This window comes from Gorilla gorilla, chromosome 12, assembly GCF_029281585.2.
Source record: "Gorilla gorilla gorilla isolate KB3781 chromosome 12, NHGRI_mGorGor1-v2.1_pri, whole genome shotgun sequence".
In the NCBI taxonomy this organism is placed as follows: domain Eukaryota; kingdom Metazoa; phylum Chordata; class Mammalia; order Primates; family Hominidae; genus Gorilla; species Gorilla gorilla.
The window spans coordinates 115,698,494-115,717,754 of NC_073236.2; the positions used below are offsets into that span (position 1 = coordinate 115,698,494).

Below are 19,261 nucleotides of genomic sequence, written 5' to 3' on the forward strand. Positions count from 1 at the left end.
TTTTTTTTACTTTGAGCTCATGTTTAATGAGACTTGGTTTTTCTGTGGAATCTCGTGGAGCCACAGTTGTGAGTGTGACCCTCTAGGCCAGTTGCACCATTCCTTTGGCCAGTCACCCTAAGGGTATCACCAGCTAGTGACCAATTTTTGTGTTGTTTTTTGTTTTTCTTTTTCTTTTTTTGAGATGGAGTCTTGCTGTATCGCCCAGGCTGGAGTGCAGTGACACGATCTCAGCTCACTGCAGCCTCTGCCTCCCAGGTTCAAGTGATTCTCCTGCCTCAGCCTCCCAAGTAGCTGGGACTACAGGCAGACGCCACCACCCCTGGCTAATTTTTGTATTTTTAGTAGAGATGGGGTTTCATCTCTACTAAATGTTAGCGATAGGTCCAGTAAAATAACAGAGGAGGCTACCTGGGGAGATTAGGAAGTTCTTTTTCTTTAAAGTGAAATATCTGAAAATAATGTTAAATTTAAGTGTAATTTTCCAGCTACATTCAGTAAACATTTTTTTACAGTAATATTGATTCCTTTGTGCTCAGACCTCAAGTGAGCACCAAGAAAAACCAGAATAACCACATGAACAGCAATTAGACTGGCTGCACATAACACACAACACAGAGAAAAAATAACTGTCCAGCTAGAAATCTAAATCACAGATGAGAGAGAAATAAATACATTTTCAGACAAAGTCTGAGCACATTTACCGCTAATAGAACTCCTGACCTCAAGTGATCTGCCCACCTCGGCCTCCCAAATTGCTTGGATTACAGGTGTGAGCCACCATACCTGGCCAATTTTTGTGTTAATTCATCTGAATTCTTGAACTCCAAGTTTGTGTAAGATGCAAGCCCAGCATTTCCATTCATTACTTAACAGACAAAAAACTTTTTAATCATGTCACTCTTCTGGAGAGAGGACATTTTTCCTACTCCACCCTGTAATATTCAGTCTCCTGCCAGAGTTTCCTCTTATTGGCCAAACCCAGGCAGAGGCCAAATAGAACAGAAGCTTAGAAAAAACAGCCTGCAGGATTGGCTTTTTTGCAGCCCGGAGCAGAACAGGGAAAAGGTGAGAAATGGACCTGGGCACAAACAGGCCTAGGACCAACACAATATTCTACCCCCTAACAAATATTCCCTGACTGCAGGTAGCCAACACGCTGTGCTCAGCTTGCTGTTACAGAAATGCGTTAGACACAGTCCCTGATCTGCAGTCAGAGCCACTGACACCGTAACTACACAGATTAACAACAGCACCAGTTAGACGACGTGTAATGTTAAAAGACAGATACAAACCAGTACCATGGAAACACTGCATGTGTGCAGCGGTCACAGGTTGCTAAGGGCTACTCTATTGACAATGCAGGTATAGAGTGTGGCAAAGGGGTGTATCCTATCCATAAAACCCGAGTTCCTCAGTTCATCAGGACTTTTCTCAGGACAAAAAAGATGTTACCCTCTCTCCTCTCAAAAAAAGAGGATTCTGTGGTCAAATACGTGTTGGGAACCCTGAGCTCATCAAATTTTTCTGTAGCACAGTTTCTCACTGCCTAATAGGCTAATGTGCACTGGGGCCCTGCGAGTGAGATATACAGCCTGCAGCATTGTCTGGATTCATCTGACCGCACAGGACAGGAGCATCAGGAGCCTATTTTGGCATTTGCTGGACTGGGGGGAGCAGAGAGCCAGGCAGCAGGCAGAGGCAGAAGACAGAAGGAAACACCAAGAAGAGGAGAGGCTCAAGGGCTGAGAGAGGCAGACTCAAGTCTCCAAAAAAGCCTCTCATCCAAGGCGCCTGTGCTGTGGGCCGGCAGGGGAGGATGCAAGCTCAGAAGAGGTCACTGAACTTGGCAATGCCAAGGTCATCGTTACCTTCCCGAGAGCAGTGTCAGGGGCAGTGGGGCAGAAACCAGAATCCCGAGTGGAGATGTGACAGGGAGAGCTAGCGAGAGTTGGCCATGGGTGTAAACCCCTCTAGTGACATTTGCCAATGAGACCAAAGAAAGGCGGTGCTGAGGAGGGGGCAGGGTTGAGGAAGTGTGCTTGTTGGTTGGTTTCAAACAGTGGGATAGGAGGGACGCTTAGCAATGTTTATGGGCTAAGAAGGAAATGGCGAAGAGTGAACATAGAAGTGTGAAGGAAAGGGAGGGGCCCTGGAGGAGAGGCTGACTACAGACAGTGGCTTTAGAAAGAAACAGGACCCCTCCTTCCCTAACTCAGGAAGGACACACAGGGACAAATGGACAGACAGAAGGGGAGGAAGAGGGGCCTCGTGTCTTTATTTTTTCCCTGACATAAGAGGTAAGAGCATCTGGAAGTGAGGGTAGGAGTTGGGTTGGAAACTTAAACAGAGGGTAAAAATTTAAGAACAGGCCAAGTGTGGTGGCTCACGCCTGTAATCCCAGCACTTCGAGAGGCCGAGATGGGCAGAGCACTTGAGGTCAGTAGTTGGAGACCAGCCTGGCCAACATGGCAAAACCCCGTCTCTACTAAAGATACAAAAATTAGCTGGGTGTGGTGGGCACCTGTAGTTCCAGCTACTCGGAGACTGAGTCAGGAGAATCGCTTGAACCCTGGAGGCGGAGGTTGTAGTGAGTCGAGATCGCGCTGCTGCACTCCAGCCTGGGCCACACAGTGAGACTCCGTCTCAAAAAAAAAAAAAAAAAAATGTTGAAGAGCCGTCGTGATGAAATGCAAAAGGGTCAGCTAGGCATGGCATGCCAGGGGTGTCCCCACATTATCCTGCTACAGCTAATGCAATGTATAGTCTAGTTTTAGAAACAAGTATCTGAGGTTCTTGCTATTATTCCAAGGTATTATTCCAGATAGAGTGGCCAATACTTGCGGTTTTTAATGTAAATCATTGTTTCCCAAGGTGTGATAATTGTATCCTTGTGGTACTCAACGCACTGGTACACAAAATGGACCTGTTTTATTCGAGTGATTATATATTTGCTTTAATGATTATTAGAAGAAACATAATGAGCACATTTAACTTCAAACACGAGTACGTTTAGAGAAAAATATTAAGTAAATAATAATAGAGATGGAATGTGGATATGGCAAAAGTCTTGAAAGCAGAACATGAAGTTTGTAAGACACTGGTGTGGGAGGTGGGGCAACCTTGGAAACTGGTCTGCGTTCCCTCCATCAATCACCTGGCCACACCGAGTAGCACCACTGGATCATATCAGGATCAGTGCCATTTCGCCAGGTGTCTGGTCACCAAGCCTCTCCTCCTTGCTCCACAAAAGCCTCATCAAGCAGACATTTGGATTAGCCTCAGTGATTTTTTTTAACACTCAGTTACCCTCTGCAGTTCCCCCTGGCAGAAGATAATAAAATACTATCTCCCTAAAAGCGTAACAATTTTGAACATGACAGTGGCATTATGATTTATTTCTCTTTCTTTTCTTTATTTTTCTTCTTTCTTTCTTTTTTCTTTCTTTCTTTCCTTTCCTTTCTTTCTTTTTCTTGTTTCTTTCCTTTTCTTTTCTTTCCCTTCCTTCTTTCCTTCCTTCCTTCTTTACTCACTCCCCTCCCCTTCCCTTCCCTTCCCTTTCCCCTTACATTCACTTTTTCCTTCCTTCTCCCTGTTCCTTTCTTTTCCTTTTTTTTTTTTTTTTGAAACAGGGTCTCACTCTTATCGAGCCTGGAGTACAGTGGTGCAGTCACAGCTCACTGCAAACTTGAACTCTCAGACTCAAGCAGTCCTCCCAGCCTTAGCCTCCCAAGTAGCTGGGACTACAGGCACATGCCACCACGCCTGGCTAATTTTTTTTTTTTTTTTAATTTGGTAGAGATGAGAGTCTCACTTTGTTGCCCAGGCTGGTCTTCAACTCCTAGGCACAAGTGATCCTCCCGCCTCAGCCTCCCACAGTGCTGGGATTACAGGCACCACAGTTTATGATTTCTTTTTAGAAACACCAAACATAACCTACCTTATTCATTTATTTTTTTGTTCTCTGTGGGAGTAATTTCTTTAAAGCTGTTGGCAACATCTGTAGAATATAGAAAAGCTGTCTTCCTTAGAACTGTGTGTAAGCCCAGATCTATACAAAATGTATACAAATGCAAAGGAAATTGGAAAGAGCAACAATCCCTGCTGGATGGACGGTGTCCTGGCAGATGCAGGGTGCGCCTTCGCTCTGCTGCCCTTCCTGGTTGCCTTAGCTACAGAAGGTCTTCCCTACTTCATTCGTCTCTTTCCCAGTTTTCTGACACCAGCCACTTGCTGCCTCATGTTGTAGCTTGCTGGGTACCTACGTGCTGTCAACCTAAATAACGGAGAGGGAGACTCTAAAACAAAGTGATATTTATTTAAGAATAGTTATTGCACCTGGCATGGGGCTCATGCCTGTAATCCCAGCACTTTGGGAGGCCAAGGCGGGTGGATCACCTGAGATCAGGAGTTCGAGACCAGCCTGGCCAATACGGTGAAACCCCATCTCTACTAAAAATACAAAAATTAGCTGGGCGTGGTGGTGTGTGCCTGTAATCCCAGCCACTCAGGAGGCTGAGGCAGGAGAATCACTTGCACCCAGAAGGCAGAGGTTGCAGTGAGCCGAGATTTGCGCCATTGTACTCCAGCCTGGGTGACACAGGGAGACTCTGTCTCCAAAAAAAAAGAAAAGAAAAGAAAAGAAAAATAGTTATTGCAATGGGAATATGCATACCAACAGGTGCATATTCAGAGAACTAAAGGAGGACAAAAGTTTTTAAAGGAAAAATGAAGAGGATCACATAATTTTTTTTAATATATAATTATCCTTGGCCGCGAGAATCAATAACAAGGGTGGCACTTGTCCGAGGTTGGACAGGCAGTTGCTGGGCAGATAACCTTGCAGGACTATTTTTTTGTGTCAGGTCACCATGGCCTTTATGTAAGTTTGTGGTTTTGCAGTCTTTTGTGATAGTTCTAGTTATCAAGTATTCATGGATGAGAACTCTCTCTTCATGGCCTTCCCTGGCCCTTTGTCAGGATTTTTAACACAAGTGACTCCATTTTGATTCTGACAACTTCCACTGCTTTTGCTTTTTTTTTTTTTTTTTTTTTTTGAGATGGAGTCTTGCTCTTTTTCCCAGGCTGGAGTGCAGTGGTGCGATCTCGGCTCACTGCAACCTCCACCTCCTGGGTTCACACCATTCTGCTGCCTCAGCCTCCTGAGTAGCTGGAACTACAGGCGCCCACCACCACGCCTGGCTAATTTTTTGTAATTTTAGTAGAGACGGGGTTTCACCATGTTAGCCAGGATGGTCTCGATCTCCTGACCTCGTGATACACCCACCGTGGCCTCCCAAAGTGCTGGGATTACTCCCAAAGGTGTGAGCCACCGTGCCCGGCTGCTTTTGCTTTTTTTTCTAAGAAGGGTTTCCTGAGGTATTTCGCCACATCACTGTGTATAGGCAAGCCCTCAGCTACTTGTTAAGTGACTCTGGAATTATGTCACTTCATAGTTTGACATCTAGTTCAGCTGTGATGTGCCTGTGAATTGATCAAAGTGAATGCAGTACCTCTCACCCTGATGCAAGGGTGCTTGTGACTTTCCTGTCATTTGTGGCTGGATATCTGCAGTGTACCAGGAGTTATTTGTTCTAGTGAGATGAGGCAGTGGTCTTCTGGGAATTGCTGGGATCTGGGAATTTCAGGTTTTATAAACTTAGAACTTTCCTTTAAGAAATCTAGAGACTGTTTCTCAAATATTTTTTTAACAGTAGCTCACAGTGAGAAATACATTTTACATTTCGAATACATACATAACTAAACATTTCACAATATTTACCAAAGCCATATGCATGGTAATTTCTATTTATTTATTTTTTAATGCTGGGCCTGACCAGCATTTTAAAACCAAAATGATATAATGACCCACTAATGGCTCATGACCTGCAGTTTGGAGTGGTCTGAAGCATCTGATTCATTTAATCATTTCAGTAACTTCGAAAAATGTCTTGAGGTGGTGAGATTCTTCACACGCTCTGCACAGTTCTGAAAAGAAATTAGGAGCACATTGAAATGTTACAGACATTGCTGATTTGCCACTTTGGAGCTATGAGTGCCAGCTCATTAATGCCAACTCTCCGCGTACGCATGCTGCTCTGCAGAAGTTAGCAGCGTCCTTTTTAAGGCTGCGTCATTCTTTCAAAGCAGCATTTGTAAACCCAGCACATCTGCTGACAAATGTCTATTTTCTACAAAGTTGACTAAAGTAATATTTTAAACTACCCTGTTTTTTCCACAGGGTGTGCTGATCTGCAAACCCTGGACACAATGCAGCCAATTGAGAGGAAAAGACAGGGCTATATTCATGAGCTGATTCAGACCGAAGAGCGGTACATGGCTGACCTTCAGCTCGTCGTCGAGGTGAGGAGGCTGCTGCTGGCTAGCTCTCGGGGTATCTGCTGTCTCTCATGAGAGATGGTGGGCATCAGACTCAGGGCTGCCTCCACGCAGAGTCAAAGCAAGGCATCACTTTTGATGTGTGAATTCACAAATAGTGACGGAAGCTCTCACACCCTCCAAATGCTGTCTCTGCCTGCCGGATAATGCTTGAGATTGAAAGTCTCTAATGAGCTCTTTCCCCCAGATGAGGTCACTCAGAGTGAAGCGGGAGAACAAGAGGGCATTCGCATGGCTTCGTTGGATGTGGCAGGAGCCCCATCAAGGAAGGACGGGGATAGAGTGGATGGGAAGGGCCTATGGCAGACCGTAGCTTCCTCGGATATTTGCCTAATATCTGTTTTAACATCTGACATTTTCATAAACTGGTATCTCTGGAGGAACTGTGAAACAGTGAAAGTGTTCACCTCATGGTTGTATCAGTTTGGAAAACCCAATGGGAGCATATTGTAAAATAGTTCCCAAATATCATATAGCTACTGTTTGTTTATACCAGTGACCTCTACGCTGATGACAGCTATCCTTATTCAAGTAGCACTTTAAAATGATTTGTGCTTGAGTGAACAAAAGAAGACTTTCCATTTCTACTATACCTTTGTTTCCATGCCTTTCAGTTCCCAGTGTACAGGCCCTCAGGTGAGAAGACCAGTTACATTAACAAAGCACCTGAAAAGAACAGGCGTCCCCTACCCCCACACACCCAACAGGTGCAACGTATACCTGGCCATGCCTTTCATAGCAGAATAGAGCAGAGGCTGCATCCTTCTGCGTCTGTTCCCCAGCAAGCCCTGCCCTGGATTCACTCTCCACCTTAAACGCAGGCCTAATGCCTGGGATATCCAGACATGGAATACTTGTTCCCCTCCCATGCAAACTATATGGCACTTCTCGGTTGGTGATATCTATCTTCACTGCATGCCTGTGGGCTCACTGAGAACAGGGACCGTGCAGCCTTCATCCTGTGTTCCCAAAACTTAGCCTGGCCCTTGGTCGGCCTTTCCATAAGTAGTCAGTGAATTGGGTGTGTTTATGTCTGCACCTCTCTGGCCAGGATAGATGGCCTAGAAGAAAAGCCCATCATTTTGATTAATCCCCTACAAGGATCAGCCCTGCTGCTGGTCAGATTCCAATCCTAAGGCACTGTAAGTAGGTGTGGAGGTCTCCCTAACACTAGGACAGAGGTGAGCAGGCACCGGGTGCTTGCCCCATACTCTGAGGAGTGAAGCATCAGGTCTGGGTCCAGGATTCTGGGTGAAAAGCACCATTCACAGGTGAGGCCTTCTTATGACCATCCTCATGAAGGTTCCCAGAGGCCTGACCATCTTATTCCCATCTGCTTACCTCACCAAGCCCGGCACAAAGCAGCTACATGGATGGCTAGAGGGGCATGAATGAATCAGCGAATAAACAAACAGATGGACAGCCAGACGCTTCCCTGTCCCTCCATAGCAGCCTCCGAGCAGGCCGGCCGTCTTTCCAGGGCTGCTCTCACAGGAGTGGCCTAGTGTCTTCAGTCTGATTTGGAACTGTAAAACTCTTTTTAGAGGGTGCCCAGCACTATTACTTGAATTCTGTGAATCCATGTTCAACTCAACTCAGTAAACATGAATTACAAACCACGATGTGCAAAGGGCTATGCCAGAGAACAGAGATGAAAGAAAGTTCTTGTCCTCCAGGAATTCAGAGTCCTGTTGGATGGAGAGAGGTACAGTGGGGCCAGTAAGGCTGAAACCTGGGGGTAGTGACCACCCCAGCCAGGAAGAACTTTCCCAGTTATGTTTTGGACAAGGACAAGTTTGCTACTCCAGGAGGAGGAAACAGAAGTGGGATGGCATGTATGGAGGGAGTCAGGGGCCTACAGGCCATCCAGGGTGACTGGAGTGTGAAGTAGCTGAGGGCCAGGCTGGTGAGGTTGGCAGAGGGCAGGTCTCATAGGCCCTGGAACCTCCAGGAGGAGTCTGTGTCTTATCACACGGACAGTGGAGAGCTTTGAGTGATTCTAGTAGCAGCATGTCATGGGCATTTTGGAAAGATGATATATGAGAAGAGTGTCTCAGGTAACTTCTCTATTTCCTTAAGGTGTTTAAAGTCATTCCCTAGGAATCTCAGTTATGCAGTTGAAACTTAGATTTAGAATCAAAAAGAGTTGAATTGTAGTCCTAGGTCTTTCATATTCTGTCTTTGTGATCTTGAGCAAGTCTCCCTCTAAGCCTTTATTTCTTCATAGGTCAATTGGGAATAATAATACCTGACTCAGCTTCACCTCCATCACCCGTGAAGCTACTTGAGAACCCTGCAAACACACACGCATGCGTGTACACACACACAAGCATCTGCATATTTGTACATATCAGTGCTTTATAAATCCTTAAGTGCTATGTAATACAGATGTAGAGTATTACTATTTCTTCCTCAGCAGCCAACTTCTGAAACCCACATCTGTTTGGAGTTATCTTAGGGATGGCATAAGTTGTTACTCTGGTTCTCCCGTTGAATGTCTCACAAATTGTTGTCTAGAACTCTACGATGCTCCACCTAACAATGGCCTGCTTCCTCAATCCTGCAAGCTTGTACAGTGCCTAGGTGTTCATGCCCATGGCTTTATTTAACCTTCATAACATCCCTAAGAGAGAAATCTGAAAATCTCCTCTTAACCAGATTACTAGATTCAGTCCTTGGAACTAGCCTTGATAAGAGCTGCACTGGCAAAAAGAAAGAACATTATGCAGTATAAAATGTGTCATAAGTATGCTTATTTGGATGATTAGCTTCAGTTTATGACGACGTTATTTGATCTGATTAGTTTCAGTTTATGAAGACATTGTTTGATTTAGACCACACGTAGGCTGTGTATCCACACTTAAGCTAACTAGTTTTTCTATGTTTTGACTTTAGGTTTTTCAGAAACGCATGGCAGAGTCAGGCTTTCTCACTGAAGGGGAGATGGCCCTGATTTTTGTTAACTGGAAGGAGCTCATCATGTCCAACACAAAGCTGCTGAAGTGAGTCCTGAGCATCACCTGTCATTGCCGCTGACCCCAAAGCCCCCAGACAGACTCACACAAAACCCTCTGCAAGGGCTTCTTAGCAAAGGAACTTCAACTGCTTTCTGCTTCCTCAGGCTTGTTATTTTATTATCATTTTATGAAATATCCTGTGACTATAAAATATATAAGTATTGAAGAAAGTAAAGAAATATAATAAAATATTTTGATAAAGAAAAAATTAAATCATTAAACAACATATCAATCTATGATTCCAAGATATAAGATGTCCTTGACCCTGGCAGGGCAGAAGAGTCAGAGGAGAGCTGCAGCTCACGGCGCAGATAAAACTGCCTAGTTTGGTGGCCTCCTAAGTCTCTATCCCCATGTGAAGTTCTACTGTTGGGGTGATTTTCCATCCTTCGTGGCTGTGAGGACAGGCCCCCCAAGGGAGGATGAGCAGTCCCAGCTTCCCTCGGGGATAGTGCCTCTCTGCCTCCACACCTGGCCCCTGCGGCTCCTGCTCCCTTTTTTCTCTTACAGACTGAAAATTTCCTTCTTGGTTCAACCAAGAACAAGTTAGAATCTTTCAAAAGAAACTTTGCCAAGAAGCTAAGGTGAAACCAAAACAATTCTACAGGCCTTGAAACACCCAAGTGTATTTTTTTTTTTTTTGAGATGGAGTCTCACTGTGTCGCCCAGGCTGGAGTGCAGTGGCACAGTCTCAGCTCACTGCAACCTCCGCCTCCTGGGTTCACACCATTCTCCTGCCTCAGCCTCCCAAGTAGCTGGGACGACAGGGACCCACCACCACACCTGGCTAATTTTTTTTTTTTTTTTTTTTTTTTTTGAGACGGAGTCCCGCTCTCTCACCCAGGCTAGAGTGCGGTGGCGCAATCTCGGCTCACTGCCAGCTCTGCCTCCCGGGTTCATGCCATTCTCCTGCCTCAGCCTCCCGAGTAGCTGGGACTACAGGCGCCCACCACTGCGCCCGGCTAATTTTTTGTATTTTTAGTAGAGATGGTGTTTCACTGTGTCAGCCAGGATGGTCTCAATCTCCTGACCTCGTGATCCACCCACCTCAGCCTCTCAAAGTGCTGGGATTACAGGCGTGAGCCACCATGCCCAGCCACCCAGGTGTATATTTTTTAAATTTATTTTTATTTTTATTATTTTTAGAGGCAAGGTCTCACTCTGTCACCCAAGCTGCAGTGCAGTGGTGTGATCGTAGCTCACTGCACCCAACTTGAACTCCTGGATTCAAGCGATCCTCCTACCTCAGCCTTCGGAGTAGCTGGAACTACAGGCGTGCACCACCATGCCCAGCTAATTTTTCATTTTTGTAGAGACAGGGTCTCACTATGTTGCCCAAGCTGGTCTCGAACTCCTGAGCTCAAGCAATCCTCTTGCCTTGGCCTCCCAAAATGCTGGGATTAGAGGCATGAGCCACCGTGCCCAGCCCACCCAACTGTAGGGACTTTATTTACTTTTTTTTTTCTTTGCTAACATCACACCCCGGTTGGCTTGACCAGCAGAGCTTTTGGCCCAAGCTATCTCCTCTTCCTCTTGAGTTCTCCTTCCCAGTGCCAGAGGTTCTTAGGTAACTCACTGGTTATCATTACCATTGGTCTGCCATGGGATTCATCCTTCAGTTACCTAAGTCATTCACTTAGAAACACAAAATGAGAGTGTGTTCTTGGCAGGGCTTTGCGGGTGCGGAAGAAGACCGGGGGCGAGAAGATGCCGGTGCAGATGATTGGGGACATCCTGGCAGCTGAGCTGTCGCACATGCAGGCTTACATCAGGTTCTGCAGCTGCCAGCTTAATGGAGCAGCTCTGTTACAGCAGAAGACAGATGAAGACACAGATTTCAAAGAATTTTTAAAGGTAATTCCATTCTGGGCCTTGCAGGTCAGCTCCTTCTGAGGCTGGAGGCAACAGCACACAGTAGCCCAACAGGGAATCCCAGCAATGGAGAAGGGCATCCCCATCAGTTTCCAAAGGAAACACCAAAACGGCAGAGAATTTTCCGATTGTTTTGTGTTGCCTTTATGTAGACCTGATTTTTTCCTGGCACTGGGACCATCATTTTTTCCCCATCTGATAGCAGTGTTTTTTTTTAAGCATACTTACTTATTAGCTACTTTATACTCCCAAGAAACAACCAGAATGTCACTTTCTTAATTTTGTAAATTGCCTTCATTTAATACCTGCCTTATTCCAGAAAGAGTATAAAATAGCTTACTCTTTTTTTTTTTTTTTTTTTTTTAAACAGAATCTCGCTCGGTTGCCCAGGCTGGAATGCAGTGGTATGATCTTGGCTCACTGCAACCTCTGCCTCCCAAGTTCAAGAGATTCTCCTACCTCAGCCTCCAAAGTAGCTGGGATTAGAGGCATGTGCCACCACACCTGGCTAATTTTTGTATTTTTAGTAGAGACGGGGTTTCACCATGTTGGCCAGGTTGATTTCGAACTCCTGACCTCAGGTGATCGGCCCACCTTGGCCTCCCAAAGTGCCTGGATTACAGGTGTAAGCCACCGTGCCCGGCCCTAAAATAGCTTACTCAAATATATAAAATGCAACAAGATAAAATTTAAAATAACTAGATGAATAAACTTGGACAAAAGGAAATGAGAGTAGGAAACAAAGATGATACCAGGAATTAGGATAATATATAAAATGCATATCTGTGATCCTGTAAATATACCAGAAGTGTGCACAGATGTCATCAAAGCTTCCAGAAACTGATGAGCAGAAGAAGAAAGGATCAGTTCCGTGATGCCACGTCACAAGTTAAACATGAGAAGTAAAGCTACAGCTGTACTCAGAGAGAGAACACTGTGTATAATGTAATGAGTCAACAACATCCTTCGTACAGGTTATTATAATAGAAAGTCATATTTTGAGAAGTTATTTGCATTGATGTTGTTCAGTAGTAGAAACTATTATTATACCTGTTAAAATGGTGAGGAAATTGAAAGTAAAATCTGTTTTCTTGCTTTTTTTCATATTTCCTGTTGGGTTTTTTTGTTCATGAAATACTGCATATTGGGATATATTAAACAGCCATATCAGTACTTAAGGAGAGTACATAATTTAAATATTTTCATTATCAGAAAAGAATAGAAAGTAAGAATAAAATATAAAGATGTTTAGGCAGAGAATAGAAATTAGAAAAGGAAAATGGAGGAAGTAATAAAGGTAAAAAGCACAAATTATATCAATATATCCAAGAACTGTTACATTGAAGAGAGGTAATAAAATGTAACTGATGAATCTAATAGAAAAAGAGGAAAAAACACAAGTAACAGAATGGATGTAAGGAGATCTCTTAAATTAAAGCGCACGTAATTCCAAAAGACATGCTAACAAATGTGAAAACATGAACAAAATTTGTAATTTTCTATTAAAACTTGAAAACTGGCTCAATAAGAATAGAAAATCTTTTAAAAATAGAAAATCTTACTATTACGATACTATACACCAAGGAGAAAATTGAGAAACTTACCCCAGAAAAGAAGCTGGGTTCACTTGATGGATTTAACAGTGAATTCTCTCCAACTCTAAAGGAATAGATTATTCTATATTATACAGACTGTTACAGATGATAGGAAAAAGTAGAAAGGTCACCTAATTCATTCTGTAAAGCAAAAGTAGCCATGATTCCAAGGCCTGTTTAAGTTAAAACCCACTATCATTTACAAATACAGCTGTTAAACTCTTAATTAAAGTAACAGTTCATAAAATTAAGCATTACATGAAAAGAAGAGCCTATCATAACCAAATAGGATTATCTCAGGAGGCTATAGCATACTATGCTTAGAACAAGACAGGCTTCAGAATCTCGGCCCCGTCACTGTCTAATTGTGTGACCAGAGGCAAGTTATTTAACATGTGGGTGCCTTCAGTCCCCTCATCTATAAAAGGAGATTATCACACAATACTTTTAAAGGACTTTAACTCAGAGACCAACACACTACTATTAGCATTCAATAAATGATTATCATATTTTTCCTTACGATGATCTCAGGGATGCAAAAATGATTCAATATAAGGCACTGAGGACAGAGCCCTTCGATTTGTGATAAGGGTAGGAGGCGGGGAGTTGCCTCGAAATGAACTGGAAGAAACATGGAAACCAAGACCATAGAATTAAACATTCATCAGAATAATGAGATAAACTGAGAATTGTTAGTATATGTGCATGTTTTAAAATAATGATGTAAATAGGATTTCAAAGTCATCACAATTGTAACAGTAGTCAAAATAAATAAAAATACTGCCTCATGAAAGGCCTGCTATAGGTTACCTTAAAAAGCAAAATCTAGCAATAAGCTGTGTTCTAAAATGTTACTTTTTAAAAAGACTCAGAAAATATGGAAATAAGAAGCACGAAGATGCTTGTGATCGCAACATATATAGATACGGCCAAAACAAAAGGGGGGCAATTTAAATATCCAGTAGTGGGGAAATGATTAGGCGGATTACAGTGAGTGTACTTTTTAGTCATTAAAAGCTGCCATCCTAGAGCAGCAGCTGCTGTCTTCAGGCAGTGTACCAGAGCTAGGGGTAGAGGCAAGTAGGATGTGGGCCCTGGGCCTGGCGTTCACAGTCGGGTGTGGAATAGAGACACTGAAACATGATGCCTCTCCCTGTATCACCTGGTGCACATGTGGTGTATGCTAAAGGTGGCCAGGGAGGGTCATGGAAAGGAGGGAAGGTGTCCCAGGGGAGAGCCTGGACAAGGGGAAGCAGGACCTGAGTCTTGAGGGTCAAGTGTGAATCAGCTCCGAGAAGAGAGGGCAGGGGACAGTCCCAGCACAGGTCATGGGAAAGAGCTGAGGAGCATCTGCTGGGCTTGGCACATGAGCTGAGATATTCCTACTGTGAACCTAATAGGTATCATTTTAGATCCTGAGTTATTTAAAAGAAAGTCGAAGGCCCTCACTTTACTACAGTGCGACATATCAGTGTAGCAAAATTACACTTGTATGTTGTGAATATATACAAATTTTAAAATAAAAATAAAAAATAGAACACGCACCTAAAAAAAATTCTAAAACAGTAAGACAGGGAGAAACATAAATAAATAAAAGAAATGTGAAATCTAAAAGGCGATCAAAGACCAGTGCTTCCTGTGATCGGAGCTGTGATTTCCTCACGATCCTCGCTGTTGTTTTGCAGAAGCTGGCATCTGACCCGCGGTGTAAAGGAATGCCCCTCTCCAGCTTCTTGCTGAAACCCATGCAGAGGATCACCCGCTACCCACTGCTCATCAGAAGTGTGAGTGTGCAGGCCGGGCAGTGGGGTCTGAGTTAGGAGCAGGATGCGCTGAGGTCCACAGAGGCCAGATCCTCAGGGAGCCCTGAGCATGCCACCCCACCCCGCACACAGTGTGACACCGCACAAGTGATCCCACTGTCCCGGGGACCAGATGCCTGTGTGTGTGTGTGCACAGAAACACGCTGAATCCTTGAAGTGGGCAAATCAGAGAGGAATCCAGTGTCACTTGGGTAACCTGTCACCCACCTTTCAAGAAACTCCCCAGCATCTCAAAGTCATAAGTGTACTTGTCCAGGCAGGGAAAGGCCCCTCTAGGTCTCCAGTTGTGGAGCCCATCTTGAACCCAGAGAAAGACCAGAGTAACCTTAGACTCCAGTCTTTCCTCTGAGATCTGCCTCCATCCACCCTGAACACCTTTCCTAGATGTCCCAGGAGGCTCCACTCGGCACATCGTAAATAGAGTTCATTTGTGTCCCTCGCTGTATTCGGCTTCAACATTCCTTCTAAAATTCCTTCCAGCTTTCTTTTTGATAAGCAATAGGGCCCTCTTGAGCCCATAAGCCTTCTAAGGAAAAGGCAGACTTTACAAAAGATTATCCCACGATTAACCATTGATTACAGTAACTTACAAAGAAAAGCAGCAGGAATATGATAAGCTTGTTACTTCTGTTGATGATTCCTTGACTTTTGGTCTGTTAGCTGTGTGACCTCAACATAGACCTCATGTGATAGATGCCTGCACTAAACTGAACCATAAAGCAGGTTCACAGCCCCTTCATTGAAATACTTGGGGCCAGATGTGTTTCAGAATTCGGAATGTAGCTCAAATACCATATAATATATGACTCCTCAACTGAGCCTTAGGGTAGCACTTATAACCAGACACACTAATATTCCTACAGTGGAACATAAGAACAATCACTGTAAGGAGAGTAAGTAAATATATCTCTTCTGTTTAGGTCAGATTTTGCCACCAAATGGGTACTGAATAAAAACTTTAGGCTCTCAGGCTTTTCTGCATTTTGGAATTGTAAACGAAGGACTGTGCACTCATCTGACTAGAGTGAGAGAGTACAGACGGGGCATCTGGTGATGGCCCCTAATTTCTGGAGGGACCACACACATTTGTATTCTGGCCTCTGTGCGTTCACAGTTGCAGCATGCGTCGTTTGAAATCGCTTCAGAATGAACAGAATGCATTTCTTCCACATGCTGACAATGTGATTTTATTGTATTTTTCCTGTGGCATGGGAGTCATTGCTTTCATCAGATTTTTTTCAAAAGGATCAGTGACCCCAAAATTGTTATGAACCATTGCTATTCAGCAAGTTCACACTTAGCACAGCTGCAGCCAGTTTATACAGGAGGGCGCACCCTTACATGGCTTAAATTTCGGAAGGAGTCGGGAGGCTCCCGCCTATTACCAGGAGCCAGTCGGAGAGCAACCGGAGACCCACACAGTTCAGAGCACTTGATCCATTTGGCACTGTCACCTTGTCACAACAGCGTTACCTGTCCCTGTGTCCCCAAGAACTTGTGGGAGTACGAGTTTCTCAGGGGCGGAAAGTGTCGCCTTGTTCACCGCCGCATTTCCAGGGCACGGAAGCAGTCCATAACATGGGGTTGGAGGAGCGGTCCTGCGAAGGTCCGGGTGGGCAGGTGAGAGACGCAGCTCCCCCATGTGACGCTGCCCATTCTTTTCCAGATTCTGGAGAACACCCCGGAGAGCGATGCGGACCATTCCTCCCTAAAGCTGGCCCTCGAGCGGGCAGAGGAGCTGTGCTCTCAAGTGAATGAGGGAGTTCGGGAGAAGGAAAACTCGGACAGACTGGAGTGGATCCAAGCGCATGTGCAGTGTGAAGGCCTCGCGGAGGTCAGGCCTGTGTGGTTAAGCCGTGCGCCTCCAGGGAGGCTCTGGGTGGGGAACCAGCTCCGAGCCTTCCCTCACGTGGACAGTCTGCACCTTAGGCAGCCTGCGTGGACTCACCACCCTGCCCCTGCAAAGGCATTTTTTTTTCTTTTTTTTTTTTTTTTTTTTTGAGACGGAGTCTCACTGTCGCCCAGGCTGGAGTGCAGTGGCGAGATCATCTCGGCTCACTGCAAGCTCTGCCTCCCGGGTTGGAGCGATTCTCTGGCCTCCATCTCCCAAGTAGCTGGGACTACAGGCATCTGCTACGATGCCCAGCTAATTTTCGTATTTTTAGTAGAGCTGGGGTTTCACCATGTTGGCCAGGCTGGTCTTGAACTCCTGGCGTCAAGTGATCCTCCCGCCTCTGTCTCCCAACAGTGCTGGGATTGCAGGCATGAAGGGCATTCCTTCTTGGATTGTCATCTTCCTTTCTCCTAAGGAGAGAACACTGGGATTTTTTGTTTTGAGTTCTTTGAATTCAGCTGGTAGAATCAGTGTTCTGTGGCTAGAAGTAATGATTTTCACTGGGCCAGTTTGGACTCTGAAGAGTAATGTATTTAAGGATCTTTCATGCAAAGTGAATGATTCTAGCCACATTCCCACCTAGAAAACTCCACCACAGTATCCTCAGGCCCAGGGCACTGGCCTCTCAGGGGCACTGGATGGTTTGTGCCGGGATTTAAAAAGTGAAATTTTCTTTCTCTTTAAGCAACTTATTTTCAACTCTCTCACCAACTGCCTGGGGCCCCGGAAGCTCTTACACAGTGGGAAATTACACAAGACCAAGAGCAACAAGGAACTGCACGGATTCCTCTTCAATGACTTCCTGCTTCTTACCTACATGGTCAAGCAGTTTGCTGTTTCCTCTGGCTCTGAGAAACTTTTCAGCTCGAAGTCCAATGCTCAATTCAAAATGTATAAAACGGTGAGTATCACGCGTCTGGCGGTAGCATCAGGGGCCTAATGAGGTGTTGCCTCTATCTTAAGGCCTTCCTGGCAGACCCTGAGCTGGCCTTACGGGACCCTCCTCACCTGGTTCCAGATCGCTCGTGCTTCCTTTGCTGCTTCCCACGGGAAGGGCCCCATGCAGCTGGGCACTCCCCACCTGCCACAGGCCGTCAGCCAGATTCCAGCTGAGATTCTGGCTTCCTCCTGGCCAGCGTGACACCTGGGCTCACCACTGTGTGCATTCAGCATTGGGTCTCTGTAAGCCGAGCCCCAGCACAGCACCAGCGTTGCTAGCAGAGAGAGCCTTTTGCACCAGCCGTCATGGGCGCTTGGAGCTCCTGTCCCCACCCAGTCCCAACACCTGACCCACCTCAATAATGACTTTTCCAGAAATGGAGGCTTCATTGTTCTTACAAATGGAGGTTTCATTTGTTCTGTGTAGAAGACCTTAGACGCTAGACCCCTTTCTCCTTCTCAACAAGGCTCTTCAGAACAAACAGAACTCTCTCTGGACATAGGCGGGTGGAGTGTTCTAGCCCATCTCACAGCCTGTGTTTTGGCCCTAATTCTTTCAGCCCATTTTCCTGAATGAAGTCTTGGTGAAACTGCCCACAGACCCTTCCAGCGATGAGCCTGTCTTCCACATTTCCCACATTGATCGGGTCTACACCCTCCGAACAGACAACATTAATGAGAGGTCAGTCCTGACCATGTGTGGCCTGCCTTGAACTCTGGGAGAAGGCCTGGACGTCTCCCTCTGCCATAAACCCATCTCCAGCCGTGCTCAAGCCCCACTAATTCTGTATCCTGAACCTCTCTTAACACGTCCCCTCTGCTCCAGTCCCATGGTAGGCCTTGGTCACTGCAGCTGCCTCCTAACATGCTTCCCGGCTTCTAGTCTCTCCCCACACCACTCAGCAGCCTTCCCAAATGGCAGATCAGCACCTGAGGCCCTGCTACAGTCCCTGCAGGGGCTGCCCGCAGGCGACAGCCCACTGTGCTTTGCTGGTTTCCGAGGCCTCCTTGGGCTGCAGGCCTCAGCCCTCGTCCCTCCACCTGCAGACTTTCGCCCCCCAGGCGCCCTTGTGTGGGTGCCATCCCCGCTGTTCCCAGCTTCCTTCAGGCTGCAGCTCCAACAGTGCCTCCGCGGCGCCAACCCGGGGGGTGCTGCTGCTCCTCTGTGTGCGCTAGAACCCCTCGTGCCAGGTATCATCCGTGGGGCCAATGCATCATCTGTCTCCAGGTCCCAGCGCCTTGTGAGTGCCTGGCATTTTGTGGTCAGTCAAGAAGGGTCACTACCAGCTCTCATACTCCATTAGCATAAGCATCTTTCAGTTGACTAATATCAGGTCTTTGATAGGAAACTTGTGAAAGTTGAGGTTAGCAAAAAGACTGAAGAACATGTGCAGAGCTCTGGGGCTCCACGCTGACCTGTGAGGGTGGGATGCGGCCAACGGCTGCCCCTGCTTCTCCTGTAGGACCGCCTGGGTGCAGAAGATCAAGGCGGCGTCTGAGCAGTACATCGACACCGAGAAGAAGAAGCGCGAGAAAGCTTACCAAGGTATCGGGGTGCCCGGAGGGTGGGACGCAGCCCCCAGGGGCCCTAGGAATGCCGGCCACTGCTCCTGCAGTCAGGCTGATGATATGGGGACGGGTCTGAAAGACCAGACCTGCTGCGGGATCAGACCAGAGAGCCCTCCCCTCTTGAAGCTGCCACTGCAAACCTCCCTGGGGCTC

The 19,261-nt window shown here is 45.9% G+C and overlaps 1 protein-coding gene across 13 annotated transcripts in view; it reads left to right on the forward strand.

The window, feature by feature from the left end:
• The window catches only part of ITSN2 (intersectin 2), a 157,014-nt gene that overhangs the window by 132,573 nt on the left and 5,180 nt on the right, over window positions 1–19,261 (forward strand). For all 13 annotated transcript variants that reach the window (XM_055377547.2, XM_055377543.2, XM_019021326.4 and 10 more), the window contains 8 exons: window positions 6,242–6,363; window positions 9,295–9,401; window positions 11,087–11,270; window positions 14,569–14,667; window positions 16,373–16,540; window positions 17,286–17,501; window positions 18,100–18,221; window positions 19,003–19,085. In XM_055377547.2, the coding sequence (XP_055233522.1) occupies window positions 6,242–6,363; window positions 9,295–9,401; window positions 11,087–11,270; window positions 14,569–14,667; window positions 16,373–16,540; window positions 17,286–17,501; window positions 18,100–18,221; window positions 19,003–19,085 (1,101 nt within the window). The remainder of the gene's footprint in view (window positions 1–6,241; window positions 6,364–9,294; window positions 9,402–11,086; window positions 11,271–14,568; window positions 14,668–16,372; window positions 16,541–17,285; window positions 17,502–18,099; window positions 18,222–19,002; window positions 19,086–19,261) is intronic.